Source organism: Amia ocellicauda, chromosome 13 (assembly GCF_036373705.1).
Source record: "Amia ocellicauda isolate fAmiCal2 chromosome 13, fAmiCal2.hap1, whole genome shotgun sequence".
Lineage (NCBI taxonomy): Eukaryota > Metazoa > Chordata > Actinopteri > Amiiformes > Amiidae > Amia > Amia ocellicauda.
Window position 1 is genome coordinate 17,515,475 of NC_089862.1, and position 24,785 is coordinate 17,540,259.

Genomic DNA, 24,785 nt, shown 5'->3' on the forward strand with positions numbered 1-24,785 from the left:
CCGAATAAAAAGGCCCCATTTCTAGTTAATCAGGTCCATTAATACAACCCAGCCGCCTGAGAGAGAGAAACACTTCCTCTGTTCCTCTGAAATGTGTTCATCGCCAGGACATTTGCTTCTTTCTGGACTGGGATTCTGGAACCTAACCGACACAGCCAAACGCCACCCAGAGGGAGGAAGAGGCTCTTGGACCCCGTTCACACTTGAGATTTACAGGGTCATAGATTTAGGCCAGCCCTGGGCTCGTTCAGAACTAGTCCCGCTTTTCGACCCGGGAAATTTACTAAATGTAAATGTGAATGCGCCGGGCCCTGGGCCGGGTGAAAAGCGTCAGCATGTGACGCAACTCAAGCCCCGCCTCCAGAGACTGTGTGTCTGAGAGACGCGCAATAATCACAGAATAAATACAGAATGAACACGGGCACCGAAACAGCTCACACCACTGCAGGACACACAGTATTGTCTCTATATTGTTTGAATGTCATATCGATCTATAGCCTTAAATGTACTGTTACATTTCGCAAGCTCACATCTTTATATATATATTAAAAAAGTCTAGGCTAAGTAATGTATTATAATGTAAACAGTTCAAACTACTCGGTCGATTAAAATAAAAGTGTGTGTAGCTGTAACTTGCTATTGTTTGTTCTAGTACTAAGTATGATTGAAGTCTGGAATTTAACAGTATGCATTTTACACATGGAAATTGCATTGTGAAATTGTGAACGGGACCATAACTTTGTAAATTATCCGAATTTTGCATTAAAATGATATAATTTTAACCGAAGCAGGTTTCCATTCAAATCAGTGCATTTTACTATGAGACCAGCTGTTTACTATCCAATCCGAAATGCAATTATATTGAGCTGAGCAGTACAATCACAAATGCTGGCGTTAGAGGTGACAACTGGGACGATGCAGAAATGAAAGTGCCGTTTACAATGTGGATGAAGATTAAGTTAAAACAGAAACTGCAGGGAGTGCACAGCACTGCTGTCTGATATCACTATAGACGCGTCACAGAGGCTGCTTTCGATGCAGATGATTGCATACTAATGCATACGATTTCTTGTGATTTAATGCAGATGTCCTAATAAAGGTGCTTCGCTTTCGGGTGAATTGTATAACAGCACTTTTAAACTTGCAGAACCGAAGACAGACATTTGAAAAGGGAAATATATGAATTAGATTCCCCATTGAACAAGCACATTTTTAACTATTTTAGAAAGCTTCGGCTGCAAAGGGTTAAGATTACTTTCAAATAAAATATAGAACCGAACAATGGCCAATCGATATTAATAAGTTGTGATTATAAATACATCGCATACACCTGTAATCAGACCTAATGTCCTTCGTCACTGGTTTGTTTGAGCAGATTTGTTTAATTCCCGGCATGCATTTAGTTTAGGCCACCTTCTCGCCCGCATATGTGACGCACTTAGTCCTCCTAAAACCGCAAGTCTGAAAAAAGCCGGACTAAATTTGAGGTGGCCCAGGGCCGGCCTAATAAGTGTGAACGGGGTCTTACTGAGAAAGTTCAGTCCTGTAGTGCCCAGGGGCCACAAGAGTATAGAAAGCGGGCGACCCCTTCACTATTATCCTTTAATTGGACAATAAAGATCAAAATTAAGTTTGGTAAACGTTAGCCATATCATATTTCTTCTATACTGTGCATTGTGCAGGTCTGCTTGATTAATAAAATGTTCTGGACTTCTAGTCTACCTATACATGTATGAATGGTTAGCGGCCCTACAGGTTGCTTCTCATATAAAACATTAATTTGCCTTACATGGCTGTGGTTCTGGATTGCCTGTGCTATTTCAGGGCTTGCCATTGCTCCTGATATTCGTAGTTCCTCCACCAGCACTGTCTGCAGATTGAGAATGGCAGAATATGCCTCCAGGGTCTTCGCTCTCCTTTCAGCTTTTTGAAACTGTAAAGAGGCTATGTGCACTGCCAGTCGGTCCTCCTGGGCTTTCAGAAGATCCTCTCTTTCGTAGCGCATCTCCACCAGGACCTGTTACACAGAGCAGGAGAAAAAAGAAAGATCAATTTGTATTCCATGGCAGCAGTCCTCATAGGCAGTTAAATACACAATACAGGCATTGAATCATCTGTATGCAAGGCTGAACAAACAGCATTTCTATAGCAATATTATGTAAAATACATGGTTAGGAAAAAAGGCAATTACAAAAAATAATAATAATAATGACACTCCATCGTATTTCTTTAAGCATTGAGTTTTTAAAGTCTAGCTACAGAAAATGAGTAGGTAACCATTTCTTTATATCCATAATATATTGCATTTGTTTTAATACCCGAGTCTAAGATTCTCATTAAAAGAAATTAGAAAAAAATAAGTGAGGTGGCATGCATTGATCAGTTCAATAATCACACTGAAGCTAAACCACCTGATTTTACTTTCGTTCTAAACAAAGCAAACAAAACACTCCTTGGACTACAGCACGATCAATACACTCCTTGGACTAATGTTAATGGGTTTAATGGAAAAGCATCTTTCCTAGCTCTTAATGGAACAGCAGTAAACTTGGGAACAAAACAAATACAGAACAGAAATTCGATTTTTGTTTCTTGTCAGGCCAATGTCCCAGTACACAATAAGTACTCCTAAGGTTCCTATTGGCTTACAGTGGGGGGAAAAAGTATTTGATCCCCTGCTGATTTTGTACGTTTGCCCACTGACAAAGAAATGATCAGACTATAATTTTAATGGTAGGTGTATTTTAACAGTGAGAGACAGAATAACAACAAACAAATCCAGAAAAACGCATTTCAAAAAAGTTATAAATTGATTTGCATGTTAAATGAGGGAAATAAGTATTTGACCCCTTCGACTTAGTACTTGATGGCAAAACCCTTGTTGGCAATCACAGAGGTCAGACGTTTCTTGTAGTTGGCCACCAGGTTTGCACACATCTCAGGAGGGATTTTGTCCCACTCCTCTTTGCAGATCCTCTCCAAGTCATTAAGGTTTCGAGGCTGACGTTTGGCAACTCGAACCTTCAGCTCCCTCCACAGATTTTCTATGGGATTAAGGTCTGGAGACTGGCTAGGCCACTCCAGGACCTTAATGTACTTCTTCTTGAGCCACTCCTTTGTTGCCTTGGCTGTGTGCTTTGGGTCATTGTCATGCTGGAATACCCATCCACGACCCATTCTCAATGCCCTGGCTGAGGGAAGGAGGTTCTCACCCAAGATTTGACGGTACATGGCCCCGTCCATCGTCCCTTTGATGCGGTGCAGTTGTCCTGTCCCCTTAGCAGAAAAACACCCCCAAAGCATAATGTTTCCACCTCCATGTTTGATGGTGGGGATGGTGTTCTTGGGGTCATTCCTCTTCCTCCAAACACGACGAGTTGAGTTGATGCCAAAGAGCTCGATTTTGGTCTCATCTGACCACAACACTTTCACCCAGTTCTCCTCTGAATCATTCAGATGTTCATTGGCAAACTTCAGACGGGCCTGTACATGTGCTTTCTTGAGCAGGGGGACCTTGCGGGCGCTGCAGGATTTCAGTCCTTTACGGCGTAGTTTGTTAGCAATTGTTTTCTTGGTGACTATGGTCCCAGCTGCCTTGAGATCATTAACAAGATCCTCCCGTGTAGTTCTGGGCTGATACCTCACCATTCTCATGATCATTGAAACTCCACGAGGTGAGATCTTGCATGGAGCACCAGACCGAGGGAGACTGACAGTTATTTTGTGTTTCTTCCATTTGCGAATAATCGCACAAACTGTTGTCACCTTCTCACCAAGCTGCTTGGCGATGGTCTTGTAGCCCATTCCAGCCTTGTGTAGGTCTACAATCTTGTCCCTGACATCCTTGGACAGCTCTTTGGTCTTGGCCATGGTGGAGAGTTTGGAATCTGATTGATTGATTGCTTCTGTGGACAGGTGTCTTTTACACAGGTAACGAGCTGAGATTAGGAGCACTCCCTTTAAGAGAGTCCTCCTAATCTCAGCTCGTTACTGTATAAAAGACACCTGGGAGCCAGAAATCTTGCTGATTGATAGGGGATCAAATACTTATTTCCCTCATTAACATGCAAATCAATGTATAACTTTTTTGAAATGCGTTTCTCTGGATTTTTTTGTTGTTATTCTGTCTCTCACTGTTAAAATACACCTACCATTAAAATTATAGACTGATCATTTCTTTGTCAGTGGGCAAACATACAAAATCAGCAGGGGATCAAATACTTTTTTCCCTCACTGTATGTTATTACCACTTAAAGATGGAGGGGTGTGGGAGTGGTTACAGTTCATGCTCCCAACTAAGTTTTAGCATAAGGAACAAAAGAGTACGATAACATTAAAAACCTCACAATAAAACCTCAATTTTTTTCAAAATGTAATGTTAACAGAACTGAATACCAACTTCAATGTGAAGACACCATCGTTAATTATGCAAACTATTTCCAAAACGGTTTTAGACTATTAGAATCTATTAGAAATTATTAATTGAAGTCTGCCTAATCCTCTTAAAACCTCATTCTGTCTGGTATAAAGACAGAAGCCATTCTGCTGCAGTAAACAATTAAAAAGGCTTCACACTGTTATACAATGCAATTAGTTATGTATCCATTAAATATATGTCTGCATTTTCATCTTTAAAGTACCACTGGACATTTCTCTGGAAGTCCTGCAATACTTTATGCACATTTAAAAAGCTTTCCATGCTGATTCAACTGCTCTACTATAGGAAAGAGAGAGGCACTCTTGAATTGACTTAAATGGCTTGAAAATGTGAAAAGCCGAATGAAGGCTAGCCACTCAGAATGACACACTGTAGATAAAGGATTCTACTAAACACAACAAATCCCTGCAATTCATCCCTTCACAATTCCTACTGCTAATCTAGAAGATGTACTGCTGGCATAATTAATGAGGTTTAACAGTTCATGTGCCTCGGGGTGATTTAATAATTCAGCTGTATGCAGTAAAGAAATGTCTAGTGGACTCTAGTGTCCTCACTATTGAATTCTCACAGCATCAAGCCTGTCCAATATTGAATTCCATGTTGAAATCCATCTGACAAGACTAAAATCTTTAAATCAGTGTCAATCAATACAGAAATAATGCATATTCTGTTTCAGGATGGAAATCGTACAGCTCATATGCACATCCTAATTATATTCTCTTAAACTCCTACTGTTAATAATACATGTATTTTTTTGTTGTTGTTGTATTGTTTTTAATACTTCAAAATTTTGAGGTGGACTGTCAGTGATTACATTGTGCACTCTGGTTATCTTTTGTTTAAGAAGCAATTCCACCTAATTATAAAATTGGAGATGTTGCATCTCTTTATGAATAAACTACAACATAAAATATGTACCAGCAACTAAAAATTAGCATCACAGTAATTCTACAACTATCTTAAAATTCCTTCACAGTCTAACACTTTGTGAAGGCAACTAAACATTATTTCAGCACTGTTCAGCACTCGTTTCATTTCCACGTGCAACGGTATTACTCTGATCATGATTTTATTGACTGTTTTTCTAAAGTGTTTAAAATGAAAGACCACTTCTTCTTGCTCAGTGTGATACAACAAAGAATATAAAATCTTACAAGAAAGGTGATACTGTACTGAAGTTATCACCTTTAAAGTTAATTGGAAAAGTAGTAATGTAGAAATGTAAAAAGCAGAAATGTGCTAATGGCTGAAGGGAGAAGAACGTGGGGGTGTTGAGCTTCACGCTGTGTGTGCAAAAAGTCAGCAGTTTGTTTATTTTTTATTTATTTTTTCCATACTATGTGAACCAAGATTGAAAAGGTTATTTATTATACATCTCCAATGCTGTAGAGAAAATACTAAAACAGACATATGTTTCTGTAATAAAAGTTGGGATTTCATAGTGGAAAGATTTCTCAGTGCTTGTCAGCAAAATAAACCGTTGTACACAATTTAACTTGCCAGGGAAGTTATAATCTTATGCAGAATATTTATAAACACCTTTTTTCCCCTGGAATATATCCAGGCCATAAAGGGTTAGTGGAAATCATCTACCAGTGTAATTACACCTACAGCAAATGGCTCAATATTAAATAAATTATGCAGAGGGTAGTAAAGTGAAATGAAATTAGTTATTGGTAGGTTTTAAACTAGCAGCATGCATACAGTTAATTTTCAGAAGCTCAATATGTGCTTAATATGTAGTCTTTATTTATGCAATATGTGTATTGTGGGAGATTTAAGAATTCCTTATTTGACAGTGAAAATAATAATAATAATAATAATAATAATAATAATAATAATAATATTATTAATTTATTCATATTTTAGATTTAATTCAGCGAGGAGCTGAGCTTCTTTTGCAGTTCCCAGTTTGCGATTTTTTTTTATTTAATCCTGCCCTAGTACCTCTAGTCCTTTAATTATAATTAGATAGTACAGATACATTCTGCCAGTGCCAGTGATATGCATTTCTAAGAAAACAAATATTACAATAAATGCATGCCTAACAAAGTCAAATACTCTTGTTTAGGTGTATTGAAAAGAATTAATCACACAAAAAAATGTATGTTACATTTCAAACATACATATCAAACACCTCATAAGAGCCCTGCTTTTTTTGTAAACACTGGATCTCTGGAGTATGTGTAGGATAAATATGGTCTATTTTGAACTATTGAATACCGAACTATAAGAACTATTGGGTGTTTTTAAGAGAAATTAGCTATTACAGTTTCAATGTCTATACAGATTTATTTTATGATTTTGTAATTCAGTGTAACTCAATTCTTCTCTACTGTACATCGCTGGAGTTTTAAGAAGCCTTTTTTTTTTTTTTTTTAAGGTTGCTGAAATTCACACAAAAATAATTCACAACATATAGTTAAAACAGATTTCTTCATGAATTACAAATTAGCCCAGCAGTCATTATAAGGCATAACTGCATGCCTAACAAACTCATTAATTGTCTTCTATAGTGGCAATGATTAAAGCAACCATGAGTGCAGCACAGGAACAAAATGGAATCCAATCAAATAAATCAAATATTCAACAAGAATGTGATATGCCAGGAACAAAAACTATCTGAAAGGAACATCAGATTTATTTATTGTTTTACCTTTTTCATAGCTGTGTCTTCCATCTCCTTTTCCTGCTCATATAGCTGTATTTTTTCTTCTGTTCTTTTCCGGAGAACTAAAAACTCAGAAAGATCTTGGATTTGCCTAACCTCAAAAGAGTGTTTCTTCACTTTAGACTTCTTCTGTAAACACAAATACAGTCCATCAGAACTTGTTCCAAATGCAACAGGTCAATGTCCCTACTGTTCTCTATTTAGGAAACCAAATATGTTAATGTCATAACCAAAGGCTAATATTTCATATTTCGCGTAAGGCAATACTGACTCGCACCTGTTTGTCCTGCTGGGTAATATAGCTATGTTCCATCTTCATTAGCATTGCTTTCCTCCACTCTGACAAGTAGGCCTGCAGCCGGGATCTTGCCAGAGCCCTCGGCAGAACCAAGCAATTGTCCATCCTTGAAAGACAGTTTTGAAACTCCAGCTTCATTTTTAATAACTCGTCATCAGACAAGGCAAGCTGAGCTGCACACAGATTTCTGTAATATATCACAGGAAACAGTAAAGAGCAGAACAGCAACCCAACAGCATTGTGATTTGTAATATTTTGGAAGAAGATGCACTGCCAAAGTATTTAAAAAGCAGTAACAAAGTTCATTTATCAGACATGACACAGTCATCTAAGTTATCCAGCTGTCCTAGAAAAAGGTGGACAATCAGACAAATTAACAATACATTTAGACAGAATGGCTTGCATTTCATATAACAATTTCACTTGAAAAAGAAAATAAAATAAAAAAAGAAGCTTATGGACACATTCCTTAATTTATTATAATTATGATGTGTATGTATGTATGTATGCATGCATGTTCTGTGGCTATAGGAAGTATTCACGTCACTTGGGCTCTCTCACATTTCAATGTGTTACAACCTGAAATTTTGATTAATTTAAATGGGATTTTTTCGCTTTTGATTTACACAACCTACTTCACAATTTCAATGCTAGAAAAAAATGCATTCAGATTAAAAACACCTGTCTCTGTAAATCCCAGAGTTGCGTAGGGCATTCAAGGAAAGATACTACCGTGAAGATCAAGGAGATTTCGAAAACAACTCCGGGAAAAAGTTGTGGAAAGGCAAAGCTCAGGGAAGGGGTATAAAAATATTTCGAAGGCACTGAAATCAATCATTAAGAAGTGGAAAGTATATAGCACCACCTAGAATCTGCTTAGAGGAGGACGTCCTTCCAAACTGAACAGCTAAATAAGAACAACATTGGTCAGAAAAGCTACCAAGAAGCCCATGACAACTCTGATAGACCTACAGCATTCCATGGCTGAGATGTCAGAAACTGTCCATGTGTCAAGAATAGCTCAGGTAGTCCTCAAAACTGGCCTATACGGAACAGTATCAAGAAAGAAGACATTTCTGAAAAAACCCCATGTAAAATGGGGATGCTTTAGAGCAACAGGGACTGGGAAGCTTGTCAGGGTAGAGACAATATGGATGGAGATTCACCTTTCAAAAGGACAATGACACTAAGATCACAGTCGAAGCGACACTGGACTGGCTTAAAATAAAGTGAATATCCTCGAGTGGCCCAGTCAAAGTCTGGACTTCAATCCGATTGAGAAGGCTTGAAGGTTGCAGTCCATCAACGATCTCCATACATCTTGACAGAGCTTGAACAATTTTGCCAAGAAGAATGGCTGAATATTACAGAATCCACATGTGCAAACCTCGTAGAGACTTACCCCCAAAAGACTCACAGCTGTAATTGCTGCCAAAGGTGATTCTACCAAGTATTGACTCAGGGGGGTACTCAGGAGTACATCTCTAACCAAAACATTTCAAATTATTCATTAACTGATGTTTCACAATAAAAATGATCTTGCTTCTTCAAAATGTTGAGTAGGTTGTGTAAATCAAAGGAAACATTTAATTTAATGCATAAAAATACAACAAAATGTGAAAAATCCAAGGGGGTGAATACTTCCTATAGCCACTGAATGTTATTTATTTATTTATTTATTTATTTATTTACGTATTGCTTTATTCAGTACTTTAGCAATATTTGTTAGTTTATAGTATTATTGTTACATGTTATTTTGTTAATTCATTTTCAGAAAGATTCCCAAATGCTTTGACTGCTTTTTTTCCCCCTGAACTATTTCAAAAGCAATGTGAAGTGTTTTTGAATCATGTCACATTCTTGAAATAACTCGATGGATGATATATATTCTCAATGCCATGGATTTCTCCCTGAAAGTAAATTAAATATGACTAGTGTGTTTGAATTGTAGTGGAGGATATAGATTGCAACTGATTCACTGGCAGGTTACAAAAAACCTAATCAATCTGTTCATCTAAACACTTTTCCACAGACAGGTGTAGTGTGCTGATCATTTAAAAATATATATTTATATTGCATTTTAGTCATTATAGAGTGCAATTCAACTGCAACATGTAAGTTTTACAGTCATTCAAGATACATCTGGAATACATTTTTAAAAAATCGCATGCTGTGAAACAATTCAAAAGCTAAAGATACAGTTTGAAGTCAACACAATATGATTTAGTGCTTTGATGAGAAAATCTTGTGTGAGGCTAAGTGATATTCCATCAATTAAATCTGCCCATTATTCCTAGACCAAGTGTTTTGTACTTCCTAAAAGCTTATGAATATAGAATACATTATTTTTTCTTCTAATTTAACTCAGCTTGAATGTTTACCAAAAGCTCTTCTCCCAGTATCTTTTCAATACAAATTCTTTAGTCATTTTACATTTAATTATAAGGCAGACCCGTAAGTAAATAAAGTCCTCTGTGCCTTGACATTTTACGTGTACCAGTAATGAGAGCAAAAGTGTATTTGAAGGTGACTAACACACTGCAATTTCACAACTGCATTATGTTTTTTCATGGGTTCCCTCTACAAAAGTGAATTTGAAAGTGTGAGTTTAATGTGAATCCTGTGCTGCTGAAAGTGAGTTTTATAGCAGATGCAATGTTCTTACTGAAACACTGTTCTTCCTCTGTGCCTCAAGACCTGCTGTTCCTGGACCTCCAACCCCAGCTGCTCCTGGAGTGAATCCCTGGTCCTCTGGAGGGTTTTCACTGCCATTTTCCCTTCTATGTGGAGCCTCTCCTGGACTTCAGTGAGAGCACTAGACACCAGTTCGTGTGTCAGTCCAGCGTGCTGCAGCGCGTACCTCGGAGCTCCCAAACCAGTCAACGTTTGGGCCATATTGGACTGGATGGCCTTGATGTCACTCATGGCACTTTGGATGAGGCGCATGGTGACTTTCCGGATGTCAGCAGCTCCTTCCTCATCCAGGTTATTAATGAGTTCTCCTAGTTCTAAACACTGGGAGGTCAAAAGGTTTTGCCAGCAGTTCAGGTAGTGAGTTAGATCCAGGTTTGCATCTGAAGTCTTTGAAGTAGCAGAAAGATCCTTCTGCTTTTGTTTATGCTCTTTAAGCTGAGAAACAAAAACAAAAAAACACAATACATTTTAAGTAAAAAAATTTGCAAGCCTGTTCTTCAGCAATTATTGGTCTTTGCTAGCAAATTAGAAATCGCTTTGTTTAATATTATTTTCCCATTTCTTGTTTGATATTTTCTTAGTCATAATCATTTGCATTTACATTATTTGTATATATTTTTGGTCTTCTTACATAGCCTTGACATTTTGAGTGACAGTATGAAGCAGAATTAGAATTATATTACAGTATGTTACTTTGAAACCTAACTTTTAGAATAGATTATTTCCCTCTTACTCTCTTTTCTTCAAGGAACTGTTGCATTTGATCAGTAAACTATTTTATTTGCAGGGTTTTCATTTAAAGGGACTTAAAAATATTAAAACAAAACTCTTCCCCAGGTTACATTTGATCCCACAGGTGTTTCTTGTTAATTTCTGAATTGAATTTAAGTATTCTGACTCATGGTTGATGTAAATCTATCTTTACATTTTTAACCAAAGTATTATTTCTCTGACGTCTGTACTGTTAATAGGTTTTCTTTTCATTCATTTTCAGCTCAATGGGACCAACTGGTAGTGTCAATGCCAGATTCCAGTTTTAATTTAACTATTTAAATGTATTTATGTTTAATATATAAGTATTTTTTTTAATAAAGCAGTAATTGAAAAATATTGTATTTCTCGGTTGAATGAAGCTGCCTTCTTTCACATTGAACTTTCAAATAATTTAATATAGCCTGAAAGGATCAGAATGGTTTCATGACGAATACAAGATATTCAAAATAAAAACTCAAGGGATGTCACTAAAATAATTAATTAAATTCAGAGGCGGTGTGATTTCACAGGTGATAAATTAGCAGTCTGTGTAGATAAAGAAATAGATAAAAGCTATGGGTAATATTCCGAAACATGAGTCAGGGGGTGCTGTGCAAAATGTCTGTACGTTCTTTGTCATAAATTGAGTGGAGTGATTTCAGTGATTACAGCTGATCGTCTCCACCATGTTTATCCATTCCTTTTAAAAGCATTTTAGTTCATGATCTCACATTAGTTTGTCCTTGAGGTCGGCTACATGAATCAGAATAAAGGATTTCCCTTCAATCATTTCCATACCGTTGCTTGGTCTTACCGGTGTAAGTCACAAAAGTGGAAAAAGGGCATCAACCAAACAAATACATAGCAGTAAAGGAAGAAGAATATGAAATGCAAACAACAGCATAAGTCTGTAGTAACTACAAAGCCATACCTTAAATATAATGATTAACACAAATGTAAGTGTTAAGTAGGAATAAGAACAGCAGGATGACTGAATACAGAGGAAGATAATATACTATAGGGTTATAACATTCTGGCCTTTGCCATTGATAGTTGTACTTCAGTACTTTGTTCAGTGTTTATGGATCTCTGCATGTGTTCTGGTTAAGAAAGCATGACAATTTCCATTATTAAACAGCTGCATGTCTATTGAGCATAAAAGGTGACCCTGTTGATTGATGTCCAGAAAGACACGTTGTTTATCATAGCAATGCCGATGTGCACATTTCATCAAATTATGACAAAATGCCAATATGCATTACTGCAAACGTCATATTCTTTAAGTGTCAACAAAGCATTCGAAATGTGCTGCTTTTCTTAATGACAGCTGACCGTCAATTGCATCCTCGTCAGCTTGAAATAACTAACTCATACAGAAGAGGGGATACAAGAGATGACTCGATACAGATTAGAGGAACAGCAATATCTTCCTGCAAGCATACCACAAATGTCAATATTAAAAAAGAAGACCAGCGTCAAAACAGTATTTTTAAACCCTACGCCAAGACTGTATACTGCAAAGATAGCAGGACAAATCAAAAAGGAAACGGCACAAATTCAATGTTCATGACCCTTTTTTACATTTAAGGTTATGAAACTCTAGACCACATTCAATCATGTGCATGCTGATTTTACCAGAAGATAGTGTTTAACAATAACACATGGCTGGGGCTGTAGGGTTTATCAATCCTAAAACCCAGGCATTTTGATTTCATGCACGTAACAAGACCAGCATATCTAAATCCCATGATGTTGCCTGGGGAACAGACCCATATAGCATTGGCAGAAGGGAAATGAGGGATGCTGGGAATGGAGCTGAAAAGTCATAGAGAGACAAGTTGGGAGTGAAAGAGATTAGTGCTGCAGATGAAGACGGACGTAAACATTGGTCTTACATTTCGTTAAATGCTAATTAAAATCTCCCCGGGGAAATCAATGCCATAACATTAGGACGAAAAACAAGACAAAACACATAGTCACAACTGGCCTTAAGGTTTTCCTAATGAGATTTGTTTAATGGCAATAATTTACAGAGTCACGAGAAAGAGATGTATTGGAATAGCTTTAGTTTAATGTTAATTACGCTGTTATTTCATTAAAAACAAAATAAGATCATTACCAAATGTTTAAAAACATGCAGAATATTTATTGATTGAAATATGACTGTATAAATCTAACACACCAAATTATATTATGTACTTTATAGCTCTGACAATAGTAAAAAAAACAAGCCAAAACCATATCAAAAAAGCAATACATATTCTATATAGTACTGTAAGTGTTCATACATTTTGGAGACTAACACACATTCAGACTAAAGCATAGAGCTATAAAGTTTTTTCCCCCCTAATAAAAAGCAATGTGTGTCAAAACTGCATTAAACCCATCTGCTTGGTGATCTTTGCTTTCTTTGCTTTTTGAATATGGGATTGCTTACTTGCAAAAACAATCTCCCCTGAGGAATAATCTCATCTGTTTTTGGAAAGTAGAAAAGAATAACGCCGTCTTCCCTATTTTTCCTGCAGCCGTGGGCACAGTAACACTTCATGTTGTCTACGGAAACAATAATGACTAGGAGTAAGACTATGTAATGCTAACACTAGGTTGACTTGATTTTAATTGCTGCAGGGAAGACTATTCTTGCGTTTCCATTGTTTCTCCGCTTTCCAGGAAGTAATGTCACGACATGACATCCACCATTATTTGTTAAGTTTTACATTTTACATTTTTTAAAGTTGCTTTTATGATAGATTCGATCTGGGTATGCATGTTATTTATACTCTACAACAACACAAAGCAGCACAAAAAAAATGATTTTAGAAATGCTGTGACTGTCCCTTAAGGGAGCATTATTGTGTGTTTTAGATCAATCATACAATTTAATTTAGTTAACTGTTAAAATAAGGGTTACATTTTGTCTGGACTGGGGATAGGGAGTCCTCAGTAAACTTTGCCTTTAGTTAAGGTTGCATTTCTACCGACTTAACCGTATTAAGCCTAGAAACGTTGGCTAGGGTTGGCATTTAGGCTGTTGCTTGGGCTTAAAAAGGTGTAGGTAATATATATATAAAACTTAGGATATTTGGCAATGGTAAGTTTAAAATTGAACATGTTTTGACTTCTGCATTTTTAACAAATGTTTAAATTAAAATATTGAAGATATACACAAAACAATATAAGTGAATTAAATCTAAGGTCATCATTTTTTTTTTTTTTTTAAGTCTGTGACATTTGAACTGTACTAATTAATTAATTGATGGAACTAGCCAATACAGAAATTAAAAAGACAATATAAAAATACATTGAGAAATAGCTATACGAACAAATGGCTATGCAAATAAGTTGCAAAACTGCTATACAAATAAGAAAACAATCTATTCCTGGATGTTGCATATTTTGTTTTTCTGCTACACCTCTCAAAGTCTTTTTTATCTTCATACTGTAGCTATTTGCCATGCTGTCTTCAACCATGTGTCGATATTGGTATCACTTCAGACTTTGGTGTTCCTACATAAGAAAACATGTATTGTCTGCCTACAGAGACATTCACATGAGCTGATATCTATTTACTTTGTAGTAGCTAATAGTAAGCTGTCAAGAGAAAACATTCAGACTTTATTTTCAAATGTGAAATGGAAGATGCCATCACAAATAAGTAAATAGTGAAATACAAATAAATTAAACTAGTTAACCCAGTTTAGTATTTAAACATTTCCAAAGCTATATAAGAAATATTTAAGTGCTCTTTGAGCATTGTAACAATAAGTGGCCATTAATGAGATGGAATTAGTATGAAACTTGAGTAAACTAGACAGTACATAAAATACTTACCTTGTCAGAAATTAGGGTTCTCCTCTTCTTGATGAGGCTGCAGTGTAAGGCATTCTTCTCTCTGTTCAAAATCTCATCTAAATTTTGCTTCACATGAAGTAGTTCCTTTTTGGCTTTTTCTAAAAGTAAGTCCACTTGTTCCTCTGTTACATAGCCTTCACTTAAAAAATAAGAGAAATTAAAAATTATTCTGAAGTGACATAATGTAGCCTTAGTCATGTCAAAAGACAAGTAAAAGGAAAAGCCCTTTATCTATAAATTAAAATGCATTCACATCAGAGATAAACAATGCATTTCAATAACCTACTAGTATTATTCATGACTTGTCTGATATACTGTTTTGTGATGTTAGTACAATGTTTATGGGGAGAGGAAAACAATCTTGGGGAAGAATCCTTGGATGTGATTTCTCTTATTGTTAGCTGTCCGCTAATAAATGTGAGTGGGGTTGCAACCTGTTAAGTCAATGAATTTCAATCTTTAAACTAAACATTAATTTAGACATTAGATCAAATCTGGTAGCATCAGTGTTTACACTACCGTTCAATAGTTTGGGGTCACTTAGAAATGTCCTCGTTTTCCATGAAAACATACAAGAAATTATTTTGAATAGGAAATATAGCAAAATGAACAGGAAAGTCATTGACAAGGTTATAAATAATGATTTTTAATTGAAATAATTGTGTCCTTCAAACTTTGCTTTCGTCAAAGAATCCTCCATTTGCAGCAATTACAGCCTTGGAGACCTTTGTCATTCTAGTTGTCAATGTGTTGAGGTAATCTGAAGAGATTTCACACAAGTTGGATTGGCTTGATGGGCACTTCTTACGTACCATATGGTCAAGCTGCTCCCACAACAGCTCAATAGGGTTGAGATCCGGTGACTGTGCTGGCCACTCCATTACAGACAGAATACCAGCTGACCGCTTCTTCCCTAAATAGTTCTTGCATAGTTTGGAGCTGTGCTTTGGGTCATTGTCCTGTTGTAGGAGGAAATTGGCTGTAATCAAGCGCCGTCCACGGGGTATGGCATGGCGTTGCAAAATGGAGTGATAGCCTTCCTTCTTCAAGATCCCTTTTACCCTGTACAAATCTCCCACTTTACCACTACCAAAGCACCCCCAGACCATCACATTGCCTCCACCATGCTTGACAGATGGTGTCAAGCACTCCTCCAGCATCTTTTAATTGGTCTGCGTCTCACGAATGTCCTTCTTTGTGATCCGAACACCTCAAACTTAGAATTGTCTGTCCATAGCACTTTTTTCCAGTCTTCCTCTGTCCAGTGTCTGTGTCTTTTTGCCCATCTTAATCTTTTCTTTTTATTGGCCAGCCTGAGATATGGCTTTTTCTTTGCAACTCTGCCTAGAAGGTCAGCATCCCGGATTCGCCTCTTCACTGTTGACGTTGAGACTGGTGTTTTGCGGGTACTATTTAATGAAGCTGCCAGTTGAGGACCTGTGAGGCGTCTGTCCTCTTGCTCAGATGTGCACCGGGGCCTCCCACTCCTCTTTCTATTCTGGTTAGAGCCAGTTGGCGCTGTTCTGTGACGGGAGTAGTACACAGCGTTGTACGAGATCTTCAGTTTCTTGGCAATTTCTCGCATGGAATAGCCTTCATTTCTCTGAACAAGAATAGACTTTCAGAAGAAAGTTATTTGTTTCTGGCCATTTTAAGCCTGTAATTGAACCCACAATTGCTGATGCTCCAGATACTCAACTAGTCTAAAGAAGGCCAGTTTTATTGCTTCTTTAATCAGCACAACAGTTTTCAGCTGCGCAAACATAATTGCAAAAGGGATTTCTAATGATCAATTAGCCTTTTAAAATGATAAACTTGGATTAGCAAACAAAACGTGTCATTGAAACACAGGACTGATGGTTGCTGATAATGGGCCTCTGTACGCCTATGTAGATATTCCATTACAAATCAGACGTTTCCAGCTACAATAGTTATTTACAACAGTAACAATGTCTACACTGTATTTCTGATCAATTTGATGTTATTTTAATGGACAACAAATTTGCTTTTATTTCGAAAACAAGGACATTTCTAAGTGACCCCAAACTTTTGAACGGTAGTGTATATCAGCCACAAGGCTCACAAAATCCCTTTGGAAAACATGAAGACTATTGCTACCAAATTAATTAAAAATCCTAGAGGAGGAAATCAAACAGGCTCATCTAACAAGTAATTAGTATGTTTTAACAAATCCTGATTTGGTATTGCTAGGCTTGGACTACTTATTGACTGGAAGGATACATAAAAGTGGTAATTAGAGTCTGCTAACCATGTGCTCGGGTCCTAGGCTTCACAGTACATTCAGTAATTAACAATGTTATTAGAACCTACTCTCATTATATAAATGTATAACAACATGTGGTTTGCATCTGGAATGAAAACACTGAATACATTGCTGAGCTGTCTCAGCAACCACTCACACAATATCAGTTTATATATTAAAAAAAAACCTGTATTACAAGTTTCCTTTTGATATTATTTTTGATCTGTCTTCGTGCAGGTGCAACTGGAACTGAAACGCCCCCCTTTGCACCACTGCCATAATCACCATACCCTGACATTTGGAAGAAAAGCTGTCGTATAACAAGCACAAAGCATGGAACCAAGATTGGTTCGTCAAGCAAATGTTTGTATTTACTTCACTGTGATTTACACCACATGATGAGAAGCAACAGTGCATGTCAAACAGGTTGGTGCATGAGCTATTCATTCAAATACTGACCGGAGTTTAGTACAGTACTGGTATAATTAACCTGTCATTATGTAATGAGAAGTGGGTCGGTGCACAGCCAGATTTCTTTTTTAAACACATCCTGCCTTAACAAAGATATCTGCCCATAATAATAGAAAAAGTTTGTACACCAAAATCAATCCTTCAGTTTTTATATATAAATACTTTGAGCTTTTGTGTTCTTGAGGAGATCATTTAAAAGGCACAAAGTGTTTGGGAAAAAATGTGTGAAAAAGTCATGAAAGAAGACGGATGTTCTGATGAAAGATTATTAAGATCGATATTTCCAATAAATACAAAAGAATAGGTGACAGGCAAGAGAAAAATGCAATTCTACATCAGTACTGCTTTATAGACCTTTGTAATCAAGAAGAAATGATGGAAAGGAATCTGTACAGTAAAGCACAATAAAATATCTAGAATCAATCACTAAACGTGTATGAAGTGTTTGAATTTAATGTGAAATAGTTAAATTAAACAAAACAGCATTTCATGTTTGTCTAACCCTTTTCTGCATATCTGAAATTTAAATCATATAGGTAATAATACCTTTTAACAAATCATATCCTCTTGTCTTCTTATGTCATACCAGGGACATAATTCTACTATGCTTGTACTTGTTAGCTCATTTATAGAAGAATGATTGTTGTTGTATTTTTACTGATTGTGTTTAATGCACTTTGCACTGCTTTGAAAAATGTTTCTTGGGAAAACTATAAATCATCCTGGTTAAGAGCATTTTCTAAGCAATAAATAATAATAACAACAATAATTGTTTGTGACCATAAAAACAAGGGACCTTAAATATCTTTAATCATTGCTGAACAGAAAAAAACAATGTATATCCAATTCCAGAAGTGTCAATGTTAGAAAAAAAAATCGAAATTGTGGAAAATAAGTAAGCATAATTCGAACTGAATAAATTATGTATTACACGTGTAATAACATGCATATCTATTTGTGGTTTCCTAAGTTGATTTACTCCATGCAAGTCACTATACTGATATTATGTTGCTTAGGCTATATAACAAAAATAAGTATGCTTACTACGACTTACTACTACTACTACTACTACTACTACTACTAATAATAATAATAATAATAGTAATAATTGTTACTACAGCCTCATTCTATAATACCTAATTTGTTTGTCAGACAATATGGTGACATTACATTAAATCATTTCATTCTAACCCTGCCCTCCACCACTGCCATCTAAAAACACTTATGATAGTCATTGAAAGCACTAGACTTAAATGACTTCAGCAGTATGAAGAAACAGTAATTGAATTTCAACACTTTGGTATAAGAATCTCCATACAGCTGTATTGGAGGATTGGAAATTATAACTTTCTACTGTCATATTTGTCTTGTACTCTTTTCAAGTCAAAAATCATTCTTAAATACACATAGCATATTTAATAACCATCAACAACTAAATATAGCACATAAGCAAAAGGTACCATTTGCAAGTCAGACAGTAGTGACTGTAAACAAGAAAACTGAGGGAGGAGGTTATATGGTGCAAGGCACTATTTAGGAAGCAGAATTAATCATGAGGAGCAATTTGATTATATTTTCTGATGTTTTCAATTTGGATAATAAATAAAGACACAAATAAAGCAACAAACATGCCACAAAAACAAAAGTTGAGCTACCACTTCACTGCAAGGTATTCACACCTTATGCGATGACGCCTTGTCACTGAATATCATCAATGAGACATGGTGATGATGTGAGAACCAGGAGTGTGAGGGCGCTTTGTACCACTGTGCCTCACAAAGGCTCTGAAGTACAGGTGCTAGATGAGTGATGGGGGATTGCATAAAGTAGTCCATCTGGCACACTCAATACAAATCAGCAATGTACCACTGTATTGACAGCATGTCTACATGCCACGGCACATTCAATATAAAGAGGGAGACAAGCTTTAGGGAGTTATTTAGTTGTGCAAAATGTGGAGATGTCACAATCCAACCCCTTAGTTTACCACAGCAAATGCAAGAACCCCAAATAATGCTTCAGAGGAGATACAATGGATCTCTATTAAAGCACTGTTGTGCCAAGATACTACGTTGTATTGTTTTTAACTTTGCATGTGTCAAGTTGCTATAGGGAGATAACATGTATTATAGGTTTGTTTAGAAAGACAGCATTACGTTCATGTAATATGAACTCACTGATCTGCTAGACCAGCTGATTACTTACACTTGAATAAATGCGTTGTGATTGATTGTGTTAGACTGGAGAGCGCGAACAATGAAGGATGTGTTAAGAGTGCAGGCTGTCTTTGTTGTTTAATTTAAAGTCCATTATTTTCTTTTCAGAAAAGTCAAATGAACCCTAGCAGCCTCTTTGTAAAAACCCTAAGCAGAAACAATACAATGACTGAGATATGTATTCCTATATGCTATTTGTGGGTGAACCAATAACAAAATGAATATAAGTCAATAATTACAAGCAGTAATGGCTTACTTTTTCAGCTCTTGGAACCAGCCCTCCATCTGACCAGATGTTTTAGTGAAGACGTCACATATCAAACTTTTCAAGCTCTGAAGGCTATGCACTAGAAACTGCCTCTGAGCATGTCTCTCCCCGAGAACGTTCCTCTGGTTGGCCAGGAAGACGTCCAAAACCTCCTCAAGCTGATCCTAGAGTGGAAGACAAGGTTAAGTTTACTTCATTGATAAGTGATCTCATCTCTGCATGTGCATTCAACTGCAGCACTGGGTTCCTATAACATCTTGAATACATTTTTATCTAGTAAAGATTAATTCTGATCATACAATTCATTTATAAAAGTACAGCACCTCAGAATAATGCCACAACTGAAACATCACTAAAATGCTTGCCTACATCATTTTGTGATAGCACAGACTACATCATGTGACTGACTTCCTAATCTCAACACATTTGGTTAACAATACAATATACTAGACAACAGTGGACCACATAATACGGTCTCCTTATCATTTATGTGTCCCATTGTCCTGTTATCTATTATGTATACTGTGTTGACACAAAGGCATGGTGAATACAGATGACAAGTGACATCACGATTCTCAGAACATTTCTGACAAGGTATGCCATTACCAGATTGGGTCAAAGCAGTCTGAACAGAAATGATGTGAATGTGCATATCTAACCAGTTCTGCAACCACAGTGTTTTGTGTAATAATAATACTTGAAATCATTCTAAAGCAATTCAGACTCCATAGAAAACCAGGGAGAGATACTGAATTTAATGAAAAGGGAATATTAAACTAGAACAAAGGTTTATCAGCAGGTAATTTTCAGTTCGGTTGCACACCACAAAAAATGGGGTGTGATGTCAATTTTGAGGATGTCAATTTCATATCATAGATCATACCTTACCAAACAACCTGCTCTGATTTTCTTATTCTTTACTCATGACTAAAGGTAAAAGATAATATTCCCTTACCTGGCTCACGAAATAGGCGTGCAATAATCCGTTGGCCACATTCTTTTCGAGTTCCCCCATCCTTGTTGCTTCTTCCAGCTCTTCAAAAAATATTTTATGGAGCTCCACTCTCCGGCAAACCACGATCTGACGCTGGACCTTTGCAGAGGCCTCCTCGTGTCTGACCAGGAGACAGCGCTGCAGATGGCTATGGTCTAGTTTGTGGAGTTTGTCCAGCAGGACACTACATTCCAATACTGCCTATTCATTGAAAAGTATTATTAATACAATAAATTATTCTTGAGACACTATTCTGATAATGTATCTAATATTCTTCAGACAAATCACACACCCTGCCCAGTTTCTGTCAGGCTTGTCTATGGCTTCACATGGATACACCCTAAAGTGACTCGAAATAATAATAATTAAAAAATAATACTACATAAAAGTACATAACATGATCGTTAGCCAACAGCATATACTGTCATGCAGGGAGAGGTATTCATAAGCATTTTATTATGTCTGACCAAAAAACCATGCTCACACAAATTCCAATGTAACTTTCCATTGAATACCCCATTCAATATGGCTGGAAAATTGTATACACCCTCGCCTATGTAATAATAAGACCTCAGTTTTGGATTTAAATTACTATTATGGATTCAATAATTTGATTGCCAAAACAGCCTACTTTATGCTTAAGACCCAGGACACTACAGAAATAGGCCAGATACATTTTAATAATGCTTTACAGTAAGTAAGACCAGCACATTCAATGTCTTTTAAAGAATTCAGTTTATAAAAAAAAAAAAACTCAAAAAGCAGATAAACCAGGCACCTTGCTGGCTGCCAGGAAATGACTAAGAAATCAATGAAGAGAACACTGAAAGCTTCTTTGCGTTTCCAGATCTTAGCTGAAATAATACACTTACACCTCTGCAGGACACATTACTGTATCTCCAGGGAAGCTGATATTGACAGTGACGAATAAATGTCACAATCCCAAATGAATGAGAATGGCTATTGTACCAAAAGAATAGCCTGTCTGACATTATTAAGAAGACAGTTATATATGACATTTCCAGGCCTAATATTTTTCGATTCAGCTTAAAAAAAATATACCCAACTCCAAATATTTCTATATAATATTATTTAATTATTTAATGACATCAGCACAAACTATGAGCATTAAGAATAAGACTTTTTACCATAACAACCAGGAGGAAGTTATGCAATTCAATTTTGATTGTTCATTATCTTTATTAAAATTAATTTCTACTCAGACTATAATATTCGCCTAATACTTAGTAATACATGCCCTGTTTAAAAAAAAAAAAAAAAAAAACTTAAAATGATCATATTATCAACATTTTGGAGCCCAAGAAAGTGCCGTCTCCTACAATAATAAAATTAAGATGATTATGATGAGAAAAAAAAAAAAAGCCCAAATGTATTTTCCTGTTTAATGGGCTATGGGTAGTAAAACAGCACTTGCTCATGGATGAACATAATCACACATCTCAATTAGTTTATTTGACAGAAAACGCTTTACCCATATAAGTTTGATATATTTTTCAATATGATGAAAAATAATAAGTAGCCCCACATAGTTTAACTGTTTACAGGTAATACATTTGCAGTGAGGTTCATTCAGAGACTGGTGCTATGGAAATGTGTTGATGCTACAGCTGTGATCAACCTGATGGACACCTTGACCACTCTCTCATATCACAAACTGTTTTAGCTTCTATTGCAGCTACAGGGTATTAAGAACAGCTTTATATTGAAGAAAAAAATGCAGATTGTCTCGCTGCACAAAAATACATCAATAAATATAAAACATGAAATGTCACTGAAAGATACAAATAAGTAATATAAAACATATAGGATTACACATACAACACATAAATCCCCTGGCCAGCGCACACCTCTGATACTCTCCTCATTTTTTTTTCAGCTTTTCTGGAAGTTATGACACAACACATCCTGAAATCCTGAAAGAGCAATTTTACTAACAACTGGAAAAATGCTTACTAAATGAATCTGTGAGTGTGTGACATTAGATACCCACTGACTGACCTCTGTGTCAGCTCTATGTAAAAAACATGTTATCTGAAAACTTTGCTAAGAAATGTCTGATTGACTAGAGCCTAATGATTACCATCTGGTTATTTACAGTATATAGACTAGTAGTTTCATATAAAGGACTTCTATCTCTATAATTCACAAGATGCTTGGTTTGGACATTTTTTTATCTTTTTCTTGTTTTGACTCAATGTGGTTTGTAGTCAGGTCTCTGAAGGAGACTAATTTTTCACAATACTTTTATTTCAAATTGCCCAGTTTTCATTAGATTCAAGTTAGGAGATTAAAAAAAAAAAAAAAAGTAAACTTTACTTTTATACTTTTTTCATTTTGTTTATCTTTGCAAACCATTCTTCAGAAAAGACATGGCTTAGGAATCAATTATTAATGGAGGAATTCAACACATTTCCAAGTAAGGTTTTATATATTTTAGAACTCATTTGACCCTCACTAGCCATACCCTGTCAATGACGCACACTCCCAGTTGATGATGTGTCGACTGCATTATCATTTGACAGCAGGTACAAAGCAATCACAATGAAGTGCCTACCAGCTCTAGGGAGTTACAAAAACGCTCAATGAAAAACAAAAACAGAGCAGCTAAGGACTGAAATGGTACAGTCTTTTTATGTGCTTATTGGATTTATATACCCAGTGTATTTGAGTGGTTTCCTCTCAGTGAATTCTGTTGGTTTTGGCATTTTTATATTGCTGAGCAATACATCTTCAAAACCTACACTAAAATGTATTTTAAATGTATTGAAATGTCTACTACTTATTTGGGATAATTGTAATTTAGACATGGGCTGTGTATGCATAGTTCAACTAGATTGTTACATGTTTTTGTCATCTGATGCTCAGTTTTTAGAGTTTCCATTAAGTATATTTAGGGGGCTTGTTATTCAAGATTATTGCTCAAAAGTACACTCATTATTTGCAGCAAGAAACGAGTATAAATCTTTCTGTTTACTTTTCCATAAATTATATGGCACTTGAGTTTCATGAGATGGAAATAAATTCAACCAGGCTGATTATATCAACTGCTTTTTACAGTCATTCAGTTTCCAATCATTTCATATCCTGCACATTTATTTCTGGAAATTCTAGGTTGCCATCTACTGCAATAGCTATTTTGCATTGTAACTAAGTTAACCTGGAAAAAAGAATGCTTCTGATAAATATGAAAAGATGTAGAATAGTATAATTAGTATTGCACAAGCTTTACTGCAAACTGCATCTTTCCTGGCATGAAACAAAAGAGAAAGCTTTACAGAAACAATTTCTGCTGTAGTGTCTTCAGGAAAGAACAGTCACAGAATAAAAAACAGGAGCAAATCAGGCAATACATGAATACTGTAATTAGAAAAGCAATAAGTAAGGAATAAAAGAACAGGAACATTCATCAAATACTCTCTTGATTAGTCAAAGAGAATGACAGTTATTTTTAGCAGTTCTATAGAGGAAAAAGCTCTGTATATAAACTTCCAATTTGAAAATGTTATTAAACCATGTTTTAAATAAACATCTATGTAAGCTATGTTTTCAGCTACAGTAACAGCATAGTCTTCCACAGGCCATTTAAAAACCCTGGTGCAGAGGCGCTATAATTTTAAATTGCACTATACAGTGGGGGAAAAAAGTATTTGATCCCCTGCTGATTTCGTACGTTTGCCCACTGACAAAGAAATGATCAGTTTATAATTTTAACGGTAGGTGTATTTTAACAGTGAGAGACAGAATAACAACAAAAAAATCCAGAAAAATGCATTTCAAAAAAGTTATTCATTGATTTGCATGTTAATGAGGGAAATAAGTATTTGACCCCTTCGACTTAGTACT

The 24,785-nt window shown here is 36.0% G+C and overlaps 1 protein-coding gene across 4 annotated transcripts in view; it reads right to left on the reverse strand.

The window, feature by feature from the left end:
* LOC136766527 (limbin) overlaps positions 1-24,785 on the reverse strand; it is a 78,353-nt gene that overhangs the window by 11,443 nt on the left and 42,125 nt on the right. For 2 of the 4 annotated variants that reach the window (XM_066720041.1, XM_066720045.1), the window contains exons 11-17: positions 20,883-21,122; positions 19,916-20,091; positions 14,689-14,848; positions 10,076-10,539; positions 7,384-7,597; positions 7,098-7,241; positions 1,790-2,017 (exon numbers count right to left, since the gene is read on the reverse strand). In XM_066720041.1, coding sequence (XP_066576138.1) covers positions 1,790-2,017; positions 7,098-7,241; positions 7,384-7,597; positions 10,076-10,539; positions 14,689-14,848; positions 19,916-20,091; positions 20,883-21,122 — 1,626 coding nt within the window. The remainder of the gene's footprint in view (positions 1-1,789; positions 2,018-7,097; positions 7,242-7,383; positions 7,598-10,075; positions 10,540-14,688; positions 14,849-19,915; positions 20,092-20,882; positions 21,123-24,785) is intronic. The other 2 variants (XM_066720044.1, XM_066720043.1) reach the window with 2 other exon arrangements.